A 19,779-nucleotide genomic window follows, 5' to 3' on the forward strand; every position below is an offset into this window, starting at 1 on the left:
AGCAATTCAAAGCAGTGATCTGTACCTATGCGGGGAAATAATCTCTCTGTAGACTAGTTAAGTTCTCTGCTCATAGTATCCTGCTTAGGATAAGGATCTGTCACTTTTTTGCCCCCTTCTAACATTCTGTCCTTCATATGCACTGTTGTTGTTTCTGTTCAAGATATTTTCACCCTGGTTATCATTCAACATTGCAGTCCCATTCCTTGTTCCCTGGAGACATCTCTGGAACAGTCTGGATTCTAAGATGGGTATCTGTGGAGAAGATAGCATTCCTTTCTGAAGACTTCTCCTAAGATTAACTCATGCAAGATCTTCCTCTCAGAGCTGAGGAATCTGTAGATCTTGGTGTTTTCAAATATTTTGCTTGTATGTTTCCGTAGCTTGCGTTTGCTTGATCCAACTGTTTGTAAAAGAAACATTAGAAAAGCAAATATGTTGAAAGGATGGCATGAAGTAATCCTGACTGTATCTCCAAATCTTGTCCTGAAGGAGTTACTGCTGACGCTGCACAGCGTGGATCCAGAAATAGTAGTTTGGTTGAAGTGTAGGTATGATTGCATCTTAGCCCTCAAGGGAAGTTTACTACTGGGAATTTGTGTTACCCAGTGAAGTTGCTAAATGTTTCCATCTCCAAAATGTACAGCTGTTACCTGGCTTATTAGTGCATTGAAAGTGAAATGTGAAGGAACGAGATTGCTAGTTTATCTACAGGTATTTCATACCTTTTTAAGCCCCCTGAAAAATCTCCTACCTCCATTCTTGTGTGCCTTGCTGCCAAGAAGGTACCGGATACCAGAGAATAAAAAACTGTACACTGCAATGGCATTTTCCTTTCCCCCATTTAGCTATTCTATTAACTAGTTATAATTATGTATTATATAGGTGAATATAATACCCCAATCCAGATCTGTATGTACAGCTTTTTTTTTTTTAAGTTTTCATTCAATCATAGATATTTTAATTGGAAATTATTTGTCTCTTCATTCAGTAATATTATTGGTGAAGTATTTAAAGGGAACTTAATTATAGGTCTGGAGGGAGAAGGGGTTTTATCAATATATTTAGGTATATATATCTGTATTGAATTTCTTCAAAAAGACACATTTTGTACAGTAGAAAAATATTTTATAAAGCTTCAGCATAACTCTGATGGGTTTAAGAGCTCTTTGATATCCTGACACTTAGGAGAAAAAGGAAGAATTTGTTAGATTTCTCATGTCTTTTTAAACTCAAATGTCACATTTCACCATCACTATGGAAAAGAGAGTGGAATTACTCTAAACCAGTAGGTGAGAAGTGGAAAGAAGTAAAGTGTTCAAAAACAATTTCAAAGTATTGATGTTCCTGTTAGTCTGATAAAGTACATCGGATAGGTTTGCCAAGTAGATACTGACAAAACTCTTGGTACTGGATGAAAATCTTGTGGAATACAGCAACAATGTTTTGTAACCTCAGTTAATGTTTGCTGTATACTAATGCTGCTCTGACATGTCCAGAATGTCCATGAATGACTTCTGAAAAATGTTGGAGTCAACAACATGAGAGTAAATTTTTTTTTCCTTCAGTGAAGAGCCTAATCTTTTGATATTATTTCAAGCATTCAGGTTTATTCTTGTTAATAGCGATGCTTTAAGCAGTAGAATTCAACAACTGATGTGCAGCTTGCAATATCTGCAGTTGATTAATGATGAACTAGCAGGACTGTCTGATTAGCGCTGTGAATAAATGTTCCTTGCACTTATGGGGTTGTAAATATTGAAATGTATAGGATCTCTGATACATGCTTTATTTAACAATGTTTACTCTTGGTTGCAGATCACTGGATTTTTTGCACTATGTTTTCAAGCTTTTTCCAGTATGTATAATTAAAGTTTTGAAGTTTGTATTGGTATGTATGTATGATGGGATGGTAGTGCAGTTGTCAGCCAGAGTATTTAGATATGATGCCAGAGTAAGTCAGTGACTCACCGGAGTATGCTATGGCTAGTTGCCCTGGGCTGAGTTACCCTGAAGAGTTTGACTCCTCTCCCTGGCTGCTTTGGGACTTCATGTATTGCATACATAAGTCATTTGTTTATGTTCCATAGGGACTTTTCTGAGATGCAGATTTAGAAAGCAAAAGTTTCAAACTCCTTTAAATCATGTATAGATCCAGACTGTACCTAAATTAAAAATAAAATCAGGGAAAATACATTAAAGTAGAAGAGTTAAAGCCTAGAAAACAGCACTACTAAGGAAATCCATAGTATTTACCTATAGCCTAAACAGTGGCACCAAGGGTTTATGTTTAGGGCAAAGCTAACTTGCAGCAAATAAGGATGTAAATTTACAGTGCAGTAGCTATTTCACACTAATGCTCTGTGTGATCAATCTTTATCTGAGGTAACAAAATACACTTTCTGAGACATTCTTAACACACACTACAGTGAGTTGTAAATTCACACTAAAATTACTGCATGGTAGTATCCTTTAGAGACAGGTCCTGGTGACCACAGATACACCGTTGGCCCTAAATATCAGCATGTTCAGAAATGCTGCTTACCACCGAAGAAAGTTCCCAGAGAAAGTGAACACAGAAAACATTTCATATCTCTTAAGTAGTTTATCTATCCAGCAATGCACCTGTCACTCCTTGAAACAAAATGTCATGATGAAATCACCAGGTGTAGTAAAAAAAATTAATCACGTAGTGTGCTTAAAGATAAGGAGCAAGATTCAAATATCTTTCTACTGAAAAAATGCCATAGAATAATAAGCCAGAGTAAACCAATTAAATGTCTTCCAGATCTGTGCTACTTGGGAGTCTTTCACCATCTATCATGCTGCATGAAGCATCTTTATGAATTGTCAGAGTTCTCCAACATCCCTGTGTGCAGTGAGATTATCTTAAAGCATATGTTCAATAAAAAGAGATGGGAGAGACTCTGGTGGAAGGGGGTGCTTGAACAGTTTGAATGGATGAAGTTATCTGTGGCATGCAGTTTCATCTCCAGAGGATGCTCTCTTTCATCTGAGAGCATTCAGTGGAGATTCCTGCATTCCTTTGCACCTCTGCAGCCTTTACAGCACAAGTTCTCTGAACAATTACATTGACTGCCAATACAGCATGTCTTTGTAGGCATATGCACCCTATAGCGCATGCACGCCAGCAGTGGCAAATTTGGAGCAAGCTGGACATCACTGCGTATGTACAAACTTGCATTCATTAAGTCTACTGTGCATGCAGTGCAAAGTCAATCTATGCATACCCACTGGGTGCTTGTTCAGGACTTTAGGACATATTGCTCTAGTTGGTGGTCTCACTTGGCTGCAGACTTGCAAAAGATCCCAGACAGACATACATTGTCCTGAAATTTCACTGCAGAAGAATAGTAAGGTAGAAAAAAGGACCTTTTAAGGGAAAATGTTGGCCCTAAAGGTGTGGGCATAGAGATAATGTTCCTACTAGGCAGTTGGATTAGGTGATCATTGTTGGACCCTTCCAACTGAAGTATTCTACTGAGGAAGAAAAGACGGGGAGGAGGGTGTGTGTGGGAAAAAAAGGACTGTTAGGGAATATCAGGGTATTAACTGATAAGTCTTTACTGTGGGAGCTAAAAGACCCGTTTCTGTGAGCCAACTTAATGTTCAGCTCATCAGTCCTTTGTATTGCCTAGCTATTAAGCCATCTAGGTAAAGCAATACTTGGAGTACATTGTAAGCATTACATTCAGTTTGTTTTCTTTCTATCCGCTCTAGTCTGAAGCTTTTGTGTAAAGCTTACATTGAGATCACTAAGCCTTTATTGTCTACAAATCTTTTTCAGGACAAAGACTTCTGTGTCATCCTCGTACCACATCATGTACCAGAGTTCCACCTGATCCAGAGTTTTGTTCGGGTTGTCCCTCTCTATACTTCCAAACTTGGTGAGGAGCTTTATGTGTTCCACCGTGCAGGATTGCTCAAGTGAGTGTGCCTCATGACAATAAATGATGTACTCTGAACTACATTTATGGAATATACTTGCACCAGCCAACCTAGCACCAGATGAGTATTCCTTTGCTATCACAGACCAAGCTGGTGTTCTGCACAGTATGGCACAACATCTTGCAAAAATGATAGCTTGAGTCCCCAAAACAGTATGGTTGAATAGCACAGGACTGTGCCTGGATCAATTAGGAGCAGAGCTAAATAACTTAGTCTTTAGCAGCATTACTGCAGCTGTCTTGCCTCCTGTTCTGGAGTGAATCCTAACCCTATTCTGATGTATCTCCACACAGCTCTATACTAGACAATGTAGAAATAGCTTTATATTTTCAGTGAAATAAAGTAGTAGTTAGTGACATGATTTTTAATGAAACAAAAAATGAGATTAAAAATTAAAAATGTAAAAGCAAGCAGTCTTCTGACTGCCAGCATTTATATATAGTTTCCTTTAAGTAAAACCAAAGTACAGTGAGAGGATTCATTTAAAGTTTGTATGTACAGTACTAACTTAATGAAGATGAACATTGGTATGGACAAGTAGCTTCTTCAAGTTTCCTCGTGGACCAAGGCCAATAGAGAAACATGGTGCCCTTTGGATTTGGGTCAGGTTGCGTAACATTGGTACTTGAAAGCCTGGTCTAGATTTAATTCTTGGAAACATTGTGTAACTCTCTTAAGAGAAATGCAGTAATACATTTCTGGAACATGCAGAACACAGCAGTAACCTCATTGTTGAGTATCTATTTTATATAATTTTTCTCTTATTTTTTGTGTTGAATCATTTATTTCATACCTTTCAATTTCCGTGATACTCTGAATGCTTCTGTAGTCTGAAATACTGGTGAACTGGGACACAAAACCTCTCTTGCTATGACTTTTGTTACATGGTGTGAGTTTTCCAATGCTTCGTTTGGATAATAAACCTATACTGGCCCAAATACCAAGCTGAAGTTGTGGCACGGTTAGAGATTTTCCTTTATTTTTGTCTTAATGTAGCTAAATACTGTGTGGTTTTAGAAAAATACTTTCATTTTAATTGCATACTTAACCACCTTTGGTGGTATACAAATAGCTCATGCAGAAACTGGCCAGCTACTCTTGGACCTGTGCAGAAGCTTTTTACCATGGGATGAAATTGGGCTTCTGTGTACTATGTAAGAATCCAGCTGGCTGAAGAGAAAGCCATTGGAGTAATTTCTGTTAATCTCAGTCACAGCTGTTCAGTAATCCACCAGTAGGATTGGTAGTCATATGTCCTCTTGTGATTTTGGTCAAAATTAAACTTGTTATCAAAGTTTTTAAAAAAATAAATTAAAAAAAAAAAAAACACAAACAAAAAAACCCCGAACAAGACACCTTGCAATTCTGATTAAATTGTGCATATTCCAAATGATACCAGCCCTTCCATGAAAACAGAATAGGGTTGTTAGTCATATTTTCCAAACCCCCCTGTAGCTGTGCAGGAAAGTAAGGAAAAATAGCTTTTTATTGAGGTTCAGGATCAGAAAAGCTATGGAGTAAGCCTGATGAAGCTTTAGGAAAGTTTCTGAAGAACGAAAAATGCAGTGCACAACAGCAGATACTGTCTTAGGTAAAACTAAAATATGAAAAAGTAAAAGATCAATATATTGTACTTGCATCGAGGGCTTTCGAAAGGCATGTAAGTGAAAAGGAAGTCACAGAAAATGGATTAAAAGAAAAACAGGGGTAAGAAGATGGGTGTATGAAGACATGAAAGGGCAAAATCAGAAGGGGCACAGGCACAAAATGAGATACTGATTAGTAAAGATTGTAAAAGGAATAAGAAAAAGTGTTAAGTACACAAAAAGCAAGAGTGCAGCAAATGGAAGTACAGGTCTGCTACTTAACAGTGAAGGAGGAAAAAAATAACAGATGACAAGGCATAGGCTGAAATGCTTAATGGATACTTTCCCTCAATTTTCACTAAAAAGCATAATAATAATAATAGCATCCTGGTCTCTGAGCAGTCAAAGGCATCGGGCATCTAGAATGAGTTAATTCATTGCTGGAAGAGAAATGAGCACAGACCTTGGATAGTCCTTCCTACTATTTCATACTTACAGTGGATCTAGTGGTTTTGTTTATTGTTTTAGGAAACAGTTTCAATTATTTGCATGTTCTATTTTTCATCATATTAAAAATATAGTTCATTATTGATACAACTGCCTTCTCTTGGACATGGGTGGGAAGAAAAACTCATGTGCTGGGCTCAGTGGAGTGGCAGAAAGATAGCATGCTCATGAGTTGTGGAGTGAACCATATTGTTGGTCTTGCTGACCATCATCTTCATCACTTGTTTGATCTTGCAATTAACTGTCTGTGGAAATGAGTTAACAAGTATGGAAACTAAGCTGATGCTTACTTAGAAACTCAGGATTAGTTTGTAATTTAGTAATCAAATGTATGCTTTTGAGCACTCAAATAATCAAGTTGAAAATTATCAATGAGATTGAGCTGTGAAATTTCCCATAACATATCAGATACTTGGTAGGTTTGGGTTTTTTTTAAGGTACTAGTGCTAGTCATTAAAACCATGGTCCACAAAATCAATCTCAATGTGACTGTGACTTAGGCTGAAGCATATCACATGCAAGTTTAAATTGAAATCAAGAAGAACAGGAATGGAAGTTATACTACATGAATGTCAAGTTTTTTACCTGTGGGTGAAAGAACTTAATTCTTGGAAATTAAATTGTAATTCAGTTCCTTGAACAGCAGTCTGTAAGTCTTTATTGTATAAGCCTTGTTTAACCAGGAAGGGTCAATGCTTTTAACGGACAACACAAGAGAGTTCCTCAGCTGCTATAGACTGTCACTATGAAATAAATTTTTTTCATAATTAGTGGGTGGGAAGATGTTTTGTAACAGAGTGTGTAAACTAGGTAAGTGCCAGGATATTCCTGTCTGTAGCTAACATGTTGCTGGCTGTACATATCGCACAGACATTTTTATACCATGTCACTGTTGTGTGATTACCAACTGTCCATCTTATCTTTATCAGAGGTATTTTATTCATGTCAGTTTATCCTCATTAGTATTTAAAGAACCAAGGCCTAACACAAATGTTAGTAATTTGTTCTTTTTGGATAAACTGATGTTACTGCCTTTCTTTTGTATCATATCCAAGGATGACAGTTGGCTCTGTTTTATTTTTTTCTCTCTCTCCTTTTTTCTACTTTTCTTATCTTTCTCTATTTCTTTCTTTTTTTCCCCATGTGTGTCAGTGTGCAGTTATGTATTCTACTTCAATTTTAAAAGGTTCTTTGCCTCCTTTCTCTGCTGGCTCTTATTCACATGAAGATTAGGTGATATCTGTGTCATAGTTAGTCATTGCTTTGAGGGATTGGGCTGTAGGTACAGAAAGACCGAGTGTTTAGTAGCAGTTAAAGAAGCATTTTTGAGTTCTCTTAAGTAGATGTTGCGTGATCTTTTATGTTATCACGCAATAAGTTAATATATACATTTGGAACAATAGTCATATAGCAATCAATTTCAACTTGTGAAAGATGTGTTCGGTGCTTGTGGAAGGCATGTTGTCTTAAGCATGGGAATGGTCTTTAATTTGTCACAGAGTGAATTTTTACTGTGTTTTTTCCTTTTTTCTTATAGGTCATTTAGTGTAAGAAGGGCAACAACCAATGACCTACTTGGTGTCAAAATGCTCATTAAAACCCTTAGCTTGAATGAAAGTATATTGAATGACTTAAAGATATTTACTCTGGCTCGCAGGGATCCAGTGAGTATTTGTTGCAAGTATACTTACAAAAGAATGGGTAAATACTGGTATAAACATCCAGAATTTACTACATTACTCTAAACTAGTATACTATATATAATATATAGGTACTCAAGTCAGTATCAACAGTCAGTATACACTGTATTCAGCCTGACTTGATAGTTAATCTAACCTGTGGCCTATACCAACTACCCTCTTCTTTGGATATTTTTCAAATGCAGGGACAGAAGAACGCTGGATGCATTTTTTGGCCACCCAGAACCTGATTTGCATTGTTGTTTTTTCTTGCACGCACATCTGGTTGTGTGATGAACATGTACTTGTGTTTTGTCACATGATGGGGGTCTCTTTCTCCTTCCTATAATGTGGCCAGACATATGCCTGGGAACATCTGCATTATTGTTGTGTGATGGAAAATGCTGCTTGAACGAAAAAACAAGCACTATCATTACCAATCATACAGCTGGAGGGAAATCCATTTTATACAACTATTGATGGAGAATATCTGTTTTAGTTAATATTCTTTCTTAAGATCAGAACTTAACCCACAACTAAATTAGTGGCTGAGCTTATAGCACTCCGGTAGCAGCTAGGTCCTAATTGGAACTTTAGTTAGTAAACTTCTGCATGGTCAAGAGTCCAGCCATGAACATTGTTTAAACATTATGCCTTGAGTTAAGGAAGAGTGGTTAAATTGGGGTAGTGTGTAGAATGTATACTGGGAGGAAAGTGTTTTAACTGTGGTTGTGTGGTGAAATACACAGTTACAATTAAAAAGGAAGGTTACTAATGAAATAGGAAACATGCATATGTTGCTTTTGCCTTGCAGGATGGGATCCCAGTACAGGCTTTCATAGCAGAAGTTTTGGATCAAATAGTTGGTGTTTCTGTCATCAGAGATGAAATGGTAAATTCTATTTCTGTGTTGTATGAAAACTGTAACGCTTAGCCCTCAACACTAAAGGCTGAGTTTTGTGCTTGCCACTATACATGTACCTAACAGAAAGTATATTTAAAAGATACTGCCTCTATAAACTTTCTTTCTCTCTTTCCTGACTGTGTAGACTCTATTATTTCCCTTCTCATATATGATGATTGACACACAGATGAAAAAAAAAAAATCATCCTGTGATTTGCAAGAAGCTGCTGATGCGTTCTGGAAGTATGCCTCCTACACCTCTTTTTGCTTCTTTAGCACAAAGCCATTTTGCCTCTAGATATGTTTATAATCACCTATTTTGCCCCCTGATTTCCAAAGTCAATACGCAGTTTTGCCATGCATACTGCAAAGAGTAGTTGTTTTCTTTCTAGATTTGCTTTCTTAACTTTTTTCTCCAACAGTAGATTCTGAATGATTATGAATCACACACTTAACTTCAAAACAAATAAAAAGCATATACTCTAGTGGAGTACAAAAAAAAAGACTATGTTGCACATTATTCTTGAAAGGTAAACATGCTTTAAGGCTTACTTTGTGGCATGACTGAAAAGGCAGATTTTAGAATGTTCAGCAGCTGCAATGCTCAGTTTTCAAAATAGAGTAGTCACTCCTATTTTCAAAAATAGCTCTTAATTATATTAAGAGCATTGAGATAAGAGGATATAGCAATTTGTCTTGAGTGTATAAATGTGCAAAAATCTCAATTTATCACTTCAACAGGGAAGACTTGTTGGAGGGCATTTCTTACACAGCTTTTTTCTGTAGAATCCCCCTTTTTCAGTTTAAGTTTTGTGAAAGGATAGTTTAGGCTTCTCTGTCCTGAACTCAGCAAAACAAAGTTGTTTGGGGTTTTTTTTCCTCCATGAATGTCTATTAACCTGTATCAGACATTGTTGTGAAAGGCTCAAATATGCATTCCCTGTAAATGAAGGTGGGCGAGCTGCAAGAATAGATTTTGATACAATGAAAAGACTTCCAAGAAAAATGTGTTCAGTCAGTGTGCTTTAATTGAGAAGAACTCTTAAAGGCATTTAATTTCAGTGTTCAAATTTAGTTCCTTAATTGATAGAAAGCATCTTGTTGGCACTTGCTAAAATATTGTAAATGTAGCTGTTTCATTACTGCTGATTTCCAAATTCTTATTTTCTAGGATATTGAGTACATTCGATCACATTACAACATTGAAGATTTTATTCATTTTAATCACCACCAGCAAGAAGAGCATGGACATCTTTACCACTTTGTCTTAAATCCTATATTTCATCACTATACAAAACACTTTCTAAAGGAGATTCTTCGCTTGGCCCACAAATCTTCTCTTTACTATCCTATTTATCCACAGTATGTGGAAGGCAAGGTAAGGAGAAAGTTATATGTATTTCTTATATTAAATATTGTCACCTTTGCTCACTTTATTTTTCTCTTTGCTTCTGTGAATGACTGTAAACAGCAATTTTCTTAGCAACCTGCAGCAAATTGTACTTTCTTTTCTTCTTGCATGATATAATCTGCACTCATGGACATAGCTGTTGCATAGTAGGGCTAGTCCGTAGCATGCTCAGTAGTGCATGGGAGTCCAGACTTGCCCAGTGTCTTTAGGAAGCACGTGGAGGAGCAGGAATTTGAAGTGTACTTGGCCTTGGTTCTTTGCCTAGTCTGTGAAGGGAGAGAACCTCTTCCTAGGGGGTGGCTCCTTCTGAGCTGATTCACTCTTTGCAAATCTCTGTTTCTCAATTTAATTTAGAGGATCCTAGGGCAACTGTTCTCTAAATGTAGTTAGATGTCTTAAGTTACACACAGTAGTATGTTTCCCTGGGAGCAGCACAACAGAGTAATAATTTGTTTGCTACCTCCTCACTTGTTTCTGGAAGAAGTATATCTGCTTCTTACCCAAATAGGTTCGTGTATTGCTCTTGCCTCGTGCATTGTGTCAGCCCCCTCCATAAATGTGCTTTAGTACTGATAGTCACATTTCTGCCCGTTTCTGTCCTTTCCTGCCTGTTCCCAATAGATCGGTTCTAGGATGAAGTAGGAAGCATCCAGTATTCCCACTCCTGCCTATGTTAGGAGTCTGTGTCTGAGTTGTAAGCTGTAGTTTGGGTTTGACTTTGTTTCTTGCCCTTGTGTTGGATGTATAGGTGAAGAAACAAGAAACTCACAACTCATCAACTGAGGAGACCAACATAATAGTTTCTATTTAATTGTTTTTAACATGCTAATACACCTGGTATACCTTTATCACTTGCAAAATCAGTTACCAATCAGGTTTTAAATGACAACGTATAAAGCACATATTCTGTCTTTATATTTAACAATGATTTGTATTTCCTGTCATAGTTTAATAACCTGATCAAGTTGTACTGTCCCACATACCTCCACTCAGCTGCATAATTAATTTTGAGAGATACCAGTATTTGTTTAGATTCAGGACAAAGTGGAGGGCGGGGAAGAAAAAAGGAATGATGTTTCTGGGCATAATGTAGCATAAGTAAATGCAAGGGGATAATATTAGAAACACATCAAGGTGGTTAATAAGAACTCTTCAGAAGTGATTTAGGTACTCTAGACTGTGTTTCATCAGAAGTGAGCGGGACGTAGGCACCTCATTGTCATTGAAAATGTGTCTTGTGTTTCTGCAAGTGCCACAGAAGAACAATAAGAACCTAATGCTGTGTGGGAAAATCCATTTCCGAGAAGAATGTAATTTGTGGAAGCAAAATAAAAGATTCTTTCAAAAATACTCATGTGTGTGTCTTGTCATCAGTCTCATGTCAGAAAAGGGAACACAAGGTAAAATTTTCAAACATGTCAAGTCATTGATGTGTAGCTATCTAAAGCTACTATCTGGCCCAGCCTAATCACCTAGGCTTCTGTCAGCATTAATGGAGAAAACATGGTGCATCCAGAGGGCAGTTCATCCATCGATCATAACTGCCTATCTTAGGACAGAAAGAATTGCTCTCTGGAGATGCTCATCTCTCTAACTCTGGGGGGGTGTCTGCATGGCTAGCTAAAGTAAGCACCTGGCTTTTAGATGGTGACTGAGATGAATTCTGTCCTCAGTGACTTGGGTGTTTTTGAAATCGCCACTATTTTTAACATCGGAATTTTGACAGGTTAGACATAGGTACATTTTCAGAAGGATGTTTTTTCCTGTGTGCATTTGTGGAGTTTTTTAAGTGTTCTCTTGAGGAACCAATGTCCTTGCATAGCATTAGGTTCTCAGGTTCTTAAGAGGCACTTACAAAAATGCAGTTTAATGGCAGTGGAGAGAAAAGAAAAGTTAAATCTTACTAATGATTCCAGTTTGGCCTACTTCCAGGCTACAGAGTTCCTTTAAGTTACTTCAGCTTATCATTGCTTTCTAATAAGTGGTAAATGTGATATTTTACTCAGTTTTCAACATAGTAACATCAAGTTTTTTCAATATTTATGGATGGAACTGTACTTCAGTGCAATTTAGTTTGCATTAATGTTCATTCTGTATTTCCTGTAATTCTCTTAATTATTTTTTTCCCCTTTCATGTTGTAAATTATGACAGAGCCAGTCAAGCTACAATAAATGGAACACAGCTATTTCTAATGATCTATGCTATTCACATTAGCATTAGGCGTTTTGTTCACTTCAAGTTTATGCCAGTTTATTAACATTTATCACTTGGATGAAATTGACATTTTAGTTGGTATAGAATTTCTATATAAATTCATAACCGTTCTTTGCCAAACAAGCAAAGGTTAGCAGTAAGCAGATAACATAGCTTAATGAGGTCAAATCAAGCTGATTCATGATCGCTACGGAGAAAAATATCCTCCTGGGGAAAATACTTGTGCTGAAAAATCCCATAAACCAAACCACTTGTTTATCTGTCATTCCCACAGAGATAGTAATGTAATTACTCTCATAATTATCTTCATTAGTGTCAGGAATTATCTGCAATTCATTCCTCTGCTCTGAGTATGTTTGTTTATTTGCTGATTTTTCTCTCAGATTTAGCCAACAGAGCTAAGAATTTTGTATTTGCAAAGCCATACAACAGACATCTGTGATGCACTGTTCTGACATTCTCTCTGCTGAAATATAGATTGCTGTCTTTCAGTTTCAGAATCCCTGTGCCCATTCCCTGACATCTGCCCTTCATTACATGGTTCCCGTGCGACCAAGACGACAGATTGTCTATCCTCTGGAAGAGCTTGGCATAAACGCTCCATCAGAGCAGGTCTCCAAGGATCAGGTGGGTAACAGAAGCAGCAGCAGGCAAGAGGCATAGCGCCAGCTAATGCAGGGTTTGGCAGATGGGATGGCATTACCATCTTAGTGTTGATAGGTTGCTTCTTAATTACACTGAACATGGTGTCCATACCCTTACAATCCTAGCTTTGCTTCTGCACAACCATCGCTTCTTCTAAGCTTGAGTTTCAAACGCATTATGAAGAGCAATCACTGAACTATAACATTTACATACTAAATGCTTACATTGTAACAGTATTTTTTCATGACCTTATTTTCAAACTCACAACACATTTTAAATGCTCTGACTTACTGTTCAGCCCTTCTTCCTGGCAAATTTGTTTAAGTATTATGCTCTGCTAGTGGAAAAAATACAATGTCATGCTTCTGACTATTTCTGTGGAAATTGCTTAAGTAAATTTTATTTTTCAGTCCCAAAGCCAGGTTTCTTCCATGCACAAGATACCCTGAAAGAACACTTAAAAATATCAGGAATGATTTAACAGCAAAGGAAAAGATTGTTTTCGTTACCGAACAGTTCTTATTTGCATAGCACTCATGCAATCTGAAGGTTCTAAACTAGAAGTCTCAAAATTTCATTTGTGAAATAACTTGCACCTTATTCTGTCTTACATTTTTAAGTAACTAAAATTTGATGTGAAGATGGTTCCTCACAAGAGTAACTACCAAAGCTGAAATATTAGGAAAAACACCATTAGCAATGGATACTCTCAGTAGGTAGCTGTGATTTCCTAAAGAAACATAATTAGGGAGCTTTATGTCTGTCTACTAACTTCCAGTTGGCTGAGATGGGCTCCCATATAATATTTTTAGTGCTGTCCTTTTCACAGTTAGTAATTTTTGGCATCCAAAACTCTTAATTAGGCAGCAGTTGGCAAAGCAAAATCCAGAACATAGCTGAGGCTATTGGTCTGAGTTTGGCTTTGTTGAACAGTCTTCCCTCAACACGCCCATCCCTGCCTTCCTCTTCTCTGCAGAATAAAGTATCTGATGCTTTTCTTTAAACTACTTCCTATTTTATCTTTAAAATGAACTGTTGCTTTCTCACTAGAAGAACTTATCTTAGCATTTTTGTTGGAGCCAGAAAGTCACAGACTTCCCGTGTTTGTAAGATTTTCAAATCTGTTGTCTGCTCCATTCCCAGGTTCTTCCTGAGGATTTCCAAGAGTTGCAGGTAGTGAGATAATTGTTTAAAATCTCAAAAGTTTAATGAATTTCTATTGAATAAAAGGTGCGAGATCTTCACTAACAAAGTTTTGCTGAAAAAAAAATTAAGGCTAGCCACTGTATAAGTTATCCATGCATATGCACTGGCATTAATTATAGATTTTTTCACAGACTTTGTTCTGTCAAAACTGACATCTGTGGTTGATCCCTAGGTGGTAACTTGAGGATCAAGCTAGTCCACTACTGCTGCCTGTAGTTTTCTGAAATACCAAGAATTTGAAACTATATAAAGCTGAGTCTTCTGTTGAGTGAATGAAATTACCTTTAACCACCTTACGTTGTGAAAGCTGTATAACTTAAGAGATAACCTACCATAGGGGACTGAGTGTACTCGTAAAAGTAAGGAGCTGGTGCTGCTTTTAGATCTTGGATGTTTTGTTAGCCCTGGTAGTAGCCAGGCATAAGGCATTTGTCCTCTCTCTACTCTAATGTTTCAGAAAGGAATATTGATTCCCATCAATAACCTTGCACTTCCCTACAAAATCCTGCAGCTAAGTTGCAAGTAAAATGAGACGTATTTTATGAAATGAATATATAATCAAATTTCAGTAGGCACAAAATTATTATACTTCTACGTTTTTGTAGCAATCAAAAGGGCTGCTCAGACACTCTGTAAACAGAAGGACACAATCTGTGTTGCAAAGAGCAAAATATCCCACCAAGGAGTTAAATGTGATAACTCTGCAAAGTGGAAGGGCTGAGAATTGTCACCTTAAAAAATACTGTGATACAAGGTGACATGCATTTTGGTTGTGCAAGATGCTAACAGGCTAGGAAGTGAGGTAAAAGGGAAATGGAAAAACAATGTCCTAAGGAAAGCATGGAGAAGAGAGGGAGAAAAGTGAAAGGCAAACAAAGAGGCTGGAGTAGGAATTAGTGGGAAGTTGTCTGAGGCAAGCACCTGGATAGCAGTAAAGAGAAAATGTCTGCTATCATCTTTGTTATGGTGGTTTTAAACAAGATAGGGGCAGGATCTTGCAGAATCTTAAAAGCTTTGTGCAAGCAAGGATTTCAAGTAGTTGAGACTGCTCCTCATTTCTTTATCACATGTCTCTATTCTAGCTTACCAAGCTTGTTTTAGCTGAGGAGGCTTTGCCTTCTCATATTAGAAAGCACTTATTTCTGACATTAACCCCTGCCCACTTTGTCCCTGAAAGCTGGAGGACAGGTTATCATTGTAATTCTTGTTTTAAAGAGCTCTGCAATGATGGCAGGAGTTTATCACATAAACTACAATACCAAGATTGTAAATGCAAGTCAATTTCAGAAGTGTAAAATTTTCATTTGACTGCCTGTCCTAATTAATTGCTTGAGTATCTATCGCTTATGATGGAGATAATTGTAATGAAATTCTTGCTTTGATACCCACAAGATGCCCCTTGATATCTAGCCATCAACATCTGCTTCTCATCTAGTGCTGTTTCAGCTGCCTTCCTCTTGTTCCAGCCTTTTTTGTGCTCTCTCTCTCCTTTTCTTGCTGCAAAATTTATTTTTCACCAGTAACAGCTTGGGGCTTAGCAGCTCAGCCATTCAGTGTCTAAGTACAGCTCTTGATTTGTACATTTATATCTCTGTAGGCCATTAGTGGCACACTGGGAGCCCTGGGGCTCAATCAGTTTGTGTACCAATTTAATACATTCCAGCCTGCTTGTGAGCGTGAAGAGATTCACCCATAAAGATTGACCCAGTACAGATAACTCAACCAGGACCCACAAGGACTCTTTCCCATTTCTTTCCTCCAAAGCCAGAAGTGAAAGCAGCAATCTAAATCAGAAAAGCTTTGCCCTCAGCTAATTCCCATGCATTGCCAGTCCAGATGGATTTCGGCTGGGGTGGAGAGGTGGTTTTCCTGCAGGTCTGGATCGGTTGTTAGATGAGCACCAGAAATTAAGTTTGTGGTAACTTGTTCTCATTGCCCCTTTGTCAAATCTCTCTGTTCTACTGCAGTGTCTGGAAAAATCAAACAGTGGATAATGCCATGTGCCACCCTACTGTGGATTCCTGCCTGCTTCTAGCAGGCAGCATGAGCTGTATGTCGTGGTGTCTAAGAATGCATAGGTCCTTCTTCCTATAGTCTTTCTGGGAGAGCTAGGTGTAAGGTAGAGAGATTTACTCCTAAAATCCAGAAATGTTTCATATAAAATCATGATTTACCATTACCTGAATGACTAACTGCAGTTTTCCAGCCACTCTGTTCATGATATTTCCCTTGGTTCAATATCGTTTCTAGTTTGAGCCAGGCTTTTGATTTGTATTGCCTCTTTGCTTATCATTAAAATGAGTATGACTCCCTGTTGAGGAACTCTACCTGTTCCTCCTCTCTGTTGTCTGGCCTTTTTATTAAAGCTTTGCATAGGTTTTAAGGCAGCCACAATTTTTTTCACTCTTTCTCTTAAACCACAACTTTGCTGCTTCATCTCTGCATCGGAAGACCTGTCACTTCCCTAGCAGTGGCTCTCCATTCCTCAAGGGCTGCAAATTCTTATGAACATAGTAGTATCTTCCTGTAATAGTCACTAATGACAGAGTATGTTTTTACCATACCCCTTGAGATAGCAAATACATTTTGCTGCTGCTTTTGTGTGTCTGTTCCTACAAAACTCTATCTCCCATTGCTCTACTGAAGAGATGTGGGTAAATCAGGTAAGGATTGATGAAGAAGGCACAGAGGGGGAGGCATTAAACTCCGCTGTCTCCCACTGCAGCCCTCTGGAATGGCACAGATGCTAACGATATTATTTGCATCTAGTCCTGGAAGTGCCCAGACTTCAGGATGCCTGTTCAGCCTGTGCCTCTGCAGCAAGCGTATCAGAGGTTCCACATATTAGCTCAAAATTGCATCAGGCCATACATCTGCCATGCTCTAGGGTTTCAGGACACAGACCTGAAAAAGCTTCTGTCTGCTCATTAGATCAAACACTCTCTACAGCTGTTCCAAATCAAAAGGAAATCTCTTGATTTTTTTGTATTCCGAATCAGTAACCAGTTTCAAAGCGCCAATTGGCAGAAGATCCAAAGATTCAAAATCTTAATTCCCACAGTGTTAGAACAGATTAGATTATTATTGTGTTTTGCACATCTGTCAGTCATTTCAGTCATGTTGTGTTAAAAAACAGTTGGTTACAACAGAATACTAAATATCTTATAAAGTGCTGCTGGCCTTTACGGTGCATGTAATTATTGGTGGGGTAGAAAACTACAGATAATTAAATAATTTTTAATGACTTCTTCATAAATAAACAATTTATAAACTTGTTTGCTTTCTCACCATCTGGGAGCATTCTGTTATCCATCTGCTTCATGTAATTATCAATAAAAGGGAAGAATAGGTGATATAATTAACAAAAAATAACTGATCCACAATGAAGAACAAAAATGTCACACATCTGTTGAATTATTTTCTTGTTTCTGCCCTTTCATTATTATTCATGCTATTGGGGGGGGGGGTTATTATTTATTTCATGGCTGCATTCAAGCTGTCAGGTTTTATTGCACAGTTCAGAATTGTTTTTCCTGCTATAGCTCACAAAAAGAAGACAGAAAGAAGCCCATACAGTGTTGTATAAATTTATTTTGAAGAAAACCAAACAAAACCAACACTTTGTCAGTTAATTTGGTACTTCCAAAGTGATGCTACAGGTGCGTTTCAGGAAATGTTTAAATCAGGACAAGAAGTAGGGAGTGAAAGAGGGTCAGACAAAGAGCTGGAGTCAGATGCTTAGCCCAGCTTTGTGTTGTCTGAGCTAGTCAACTTAAAACTTGTTCAAGAGTTGTGTGTTGCCAGGATGGCTGGGTAGATGTCCAGGAAATCACTCGGGGCGGGGAGCGGGGGTGGGGGGGAGAATGCCTGTACAGCAGTGAGTTCTGTACTCCTTCAGTGGCCATGATTTCATTTCTGTGTGATTAAACAGTGTGCTTTCTCAGCAGTCCTTTATTTAAAAAAACCCTCCAAACAAAAATAACTTTCATGTTACATCCTTTAATATGCTATTGGAGATTATAAATTTTCCTCAAGAAAGTTAGTTGAAAGTTGGTTTACCCGACTGAAAAGCACACAGAGGACCTTATCAGGATAAATACTCTTGAATCTGAAGAAAATACCTCATGTACATGGAATTCAGTAATGCAGTGCATGAAAACGTGCCACCTTTTGTTCTTAGTGGTATCAGCTGTGGAAGGTGGTACCCTTCTGCTCTTTCATACTTTAATTGTTTTGCAGGTTATGTGAATTGAACTATTGTTGCTAGAATGGTTAAGGTCTGTTTACCCCGTATGTAACAAGTTGGTCTTATTAATAGCACTAGCCTTTTTTCTTCAAAAGAGGATTTTTCCTTTACCATTTAGAGGAAAACTTTCAATGTCCTCTTTTCCCCTCAAAGTAGTCATGGAGCTTTCACTGTTGCATCATCAGTGGTGTGTACTGTTTTGCAAATGTGTAGCCTGTGTACTCCATGACTCTCTGGACCATCTAGAAGGGGTTTGCAAAAAGGAGAAGCTAACAAAGGCAGGCCTATTGTGCATATTCTTACATTGTGTGTTGTTCTACATTACCACATGAAACCATTTGGGGCCAGAACATGAGAAAAGGCTGAAAACTTGCCCTCTTCTTTGTAGTCTGGGAAAAATGGAAGCTTAACCACAGAAGAAATGGTAAATGTTAATGTAAGATTCAAGAAGAAATTGGAATACAATGCACTGCTGACTTAATAGTTTTTCAGTGCCAGTATGCATGTGTTTTTGTGTGTTTACTTGATTCCACACTGATGTTTATGGCAAGTGCTGTGAATAAATGGCCTGAAAGCAGTTTAAAATAATTTTAAAAAAAGAAGTAAAATGAGAGAAGATACTTAAGATTTATAAAATGTTTTTAAACAATACATGATTGTTTTTAGAGTAATCTTAGAACTTGTTCCATCGAAGTGTATGTTCATACATATTCTCTGTATTGCAGAAGATACTCAAATGGGTTGGAAGTGTAAGTACTGTCCTGGACTATTCACTATTAAATGAGCTTTTTTAATGTCCATTGTAAAGTTGCAGGACTTTAAAACAAAATAAAATATGTCCAGTATGTTTGCCATCGTTGCCAAAAAAAAATTTAGCTATCAGGTAAAACTGAAAAAATTGTTAAAACATTTTCAAGCTTGACAGAAACTTTCACTTCTGGGGCAGCTTATTTAATAAGTAAAACAGATATATATATATGTGTGTTTGTATAGGAAGCTCTTCTCTAGATAATAGTGTTTCCTCCAGCAAACTCTTGAGGCATTTCAGTCTCTGTAGCTTCTACTTTCTTATGTTTAGGCCAGCTAATTAGAAGTTGCCCTAACTCTTCACTTGTATGTTAGTGTATCTGTGTAGTTGGGACATATCTGACTACACCTTCTTCAGTACTTCTTACTGAAAAAAATTGAACAGGATCTTGAATGTTTTGGATCAACAGCCCAGACTGAGCATAATCCATTACCCTGACCTATCAAGGAAGAGGAGTAGAAAGGATTCAGAATTCATGTACTGACAGTTAAAACCCTGCTGTCAAGGTGGAGGAAGGCACAGGAAAAGGCAGGGACATTTGCAACGCATGACTGCAAGTCCCAGCTACTCTAGAGAGTGCAGCTAGAAAATTTTAGCTCGGTT

At 37.6% G+C, this 19,779-nt stretch overlaps 1 protein-coding gene across 1 annotated transcript in view; it reads left to right on the forward strand.

Annotated features, from left to right (window-relative positions):
- The window catches only part of CFAP61 (cilia and flagella associated protein 61), a 120,940-nt gene that overhangs the window by 25,627 nt on the left and 75,534 nt on the right, over positions 1–19,779 (forward strand). Inside the window, exons 11-16 of the mRNA XM_075036764.1 lie at positions 1,819–1,858; positions 3,809–3,948; positions 7,600–7,726; positions 8,556–8,633; positions 9,817–10,023; positions 12,764–12,898. Coding sequence (XP_074892865.1) covers positions 1,819–1,858; positions 3,809–3,948; positions 7,600–7,726; positions 8,556–8,633; positions 9,817–10,023; positions 12,764–12,898 — 727 coding nt within the window. The remainder of the gene's footprint in view (positions 1–1,818; positions 1,859–3,808; positions 3,949–7,599; positions 7,727–8,555; positions 8,634–9,816; positions 10,024–12,763; positions 12,899–19,779) is intronic.

The sequence above is a fragment of the Buteo buteo genome, chromosome 9, assembly GCF_964188355.1.
Source record: "Buteo buteo chromosome 9, bButBut1.hap1.1, whole genome shotgun sequence".
Classification (NCBI taxonomy): Eukaryota; Metazoa; Chordata; class Aves; order Accipitriformes; family Accipitridae; genus Buteo; species Buteo buteo.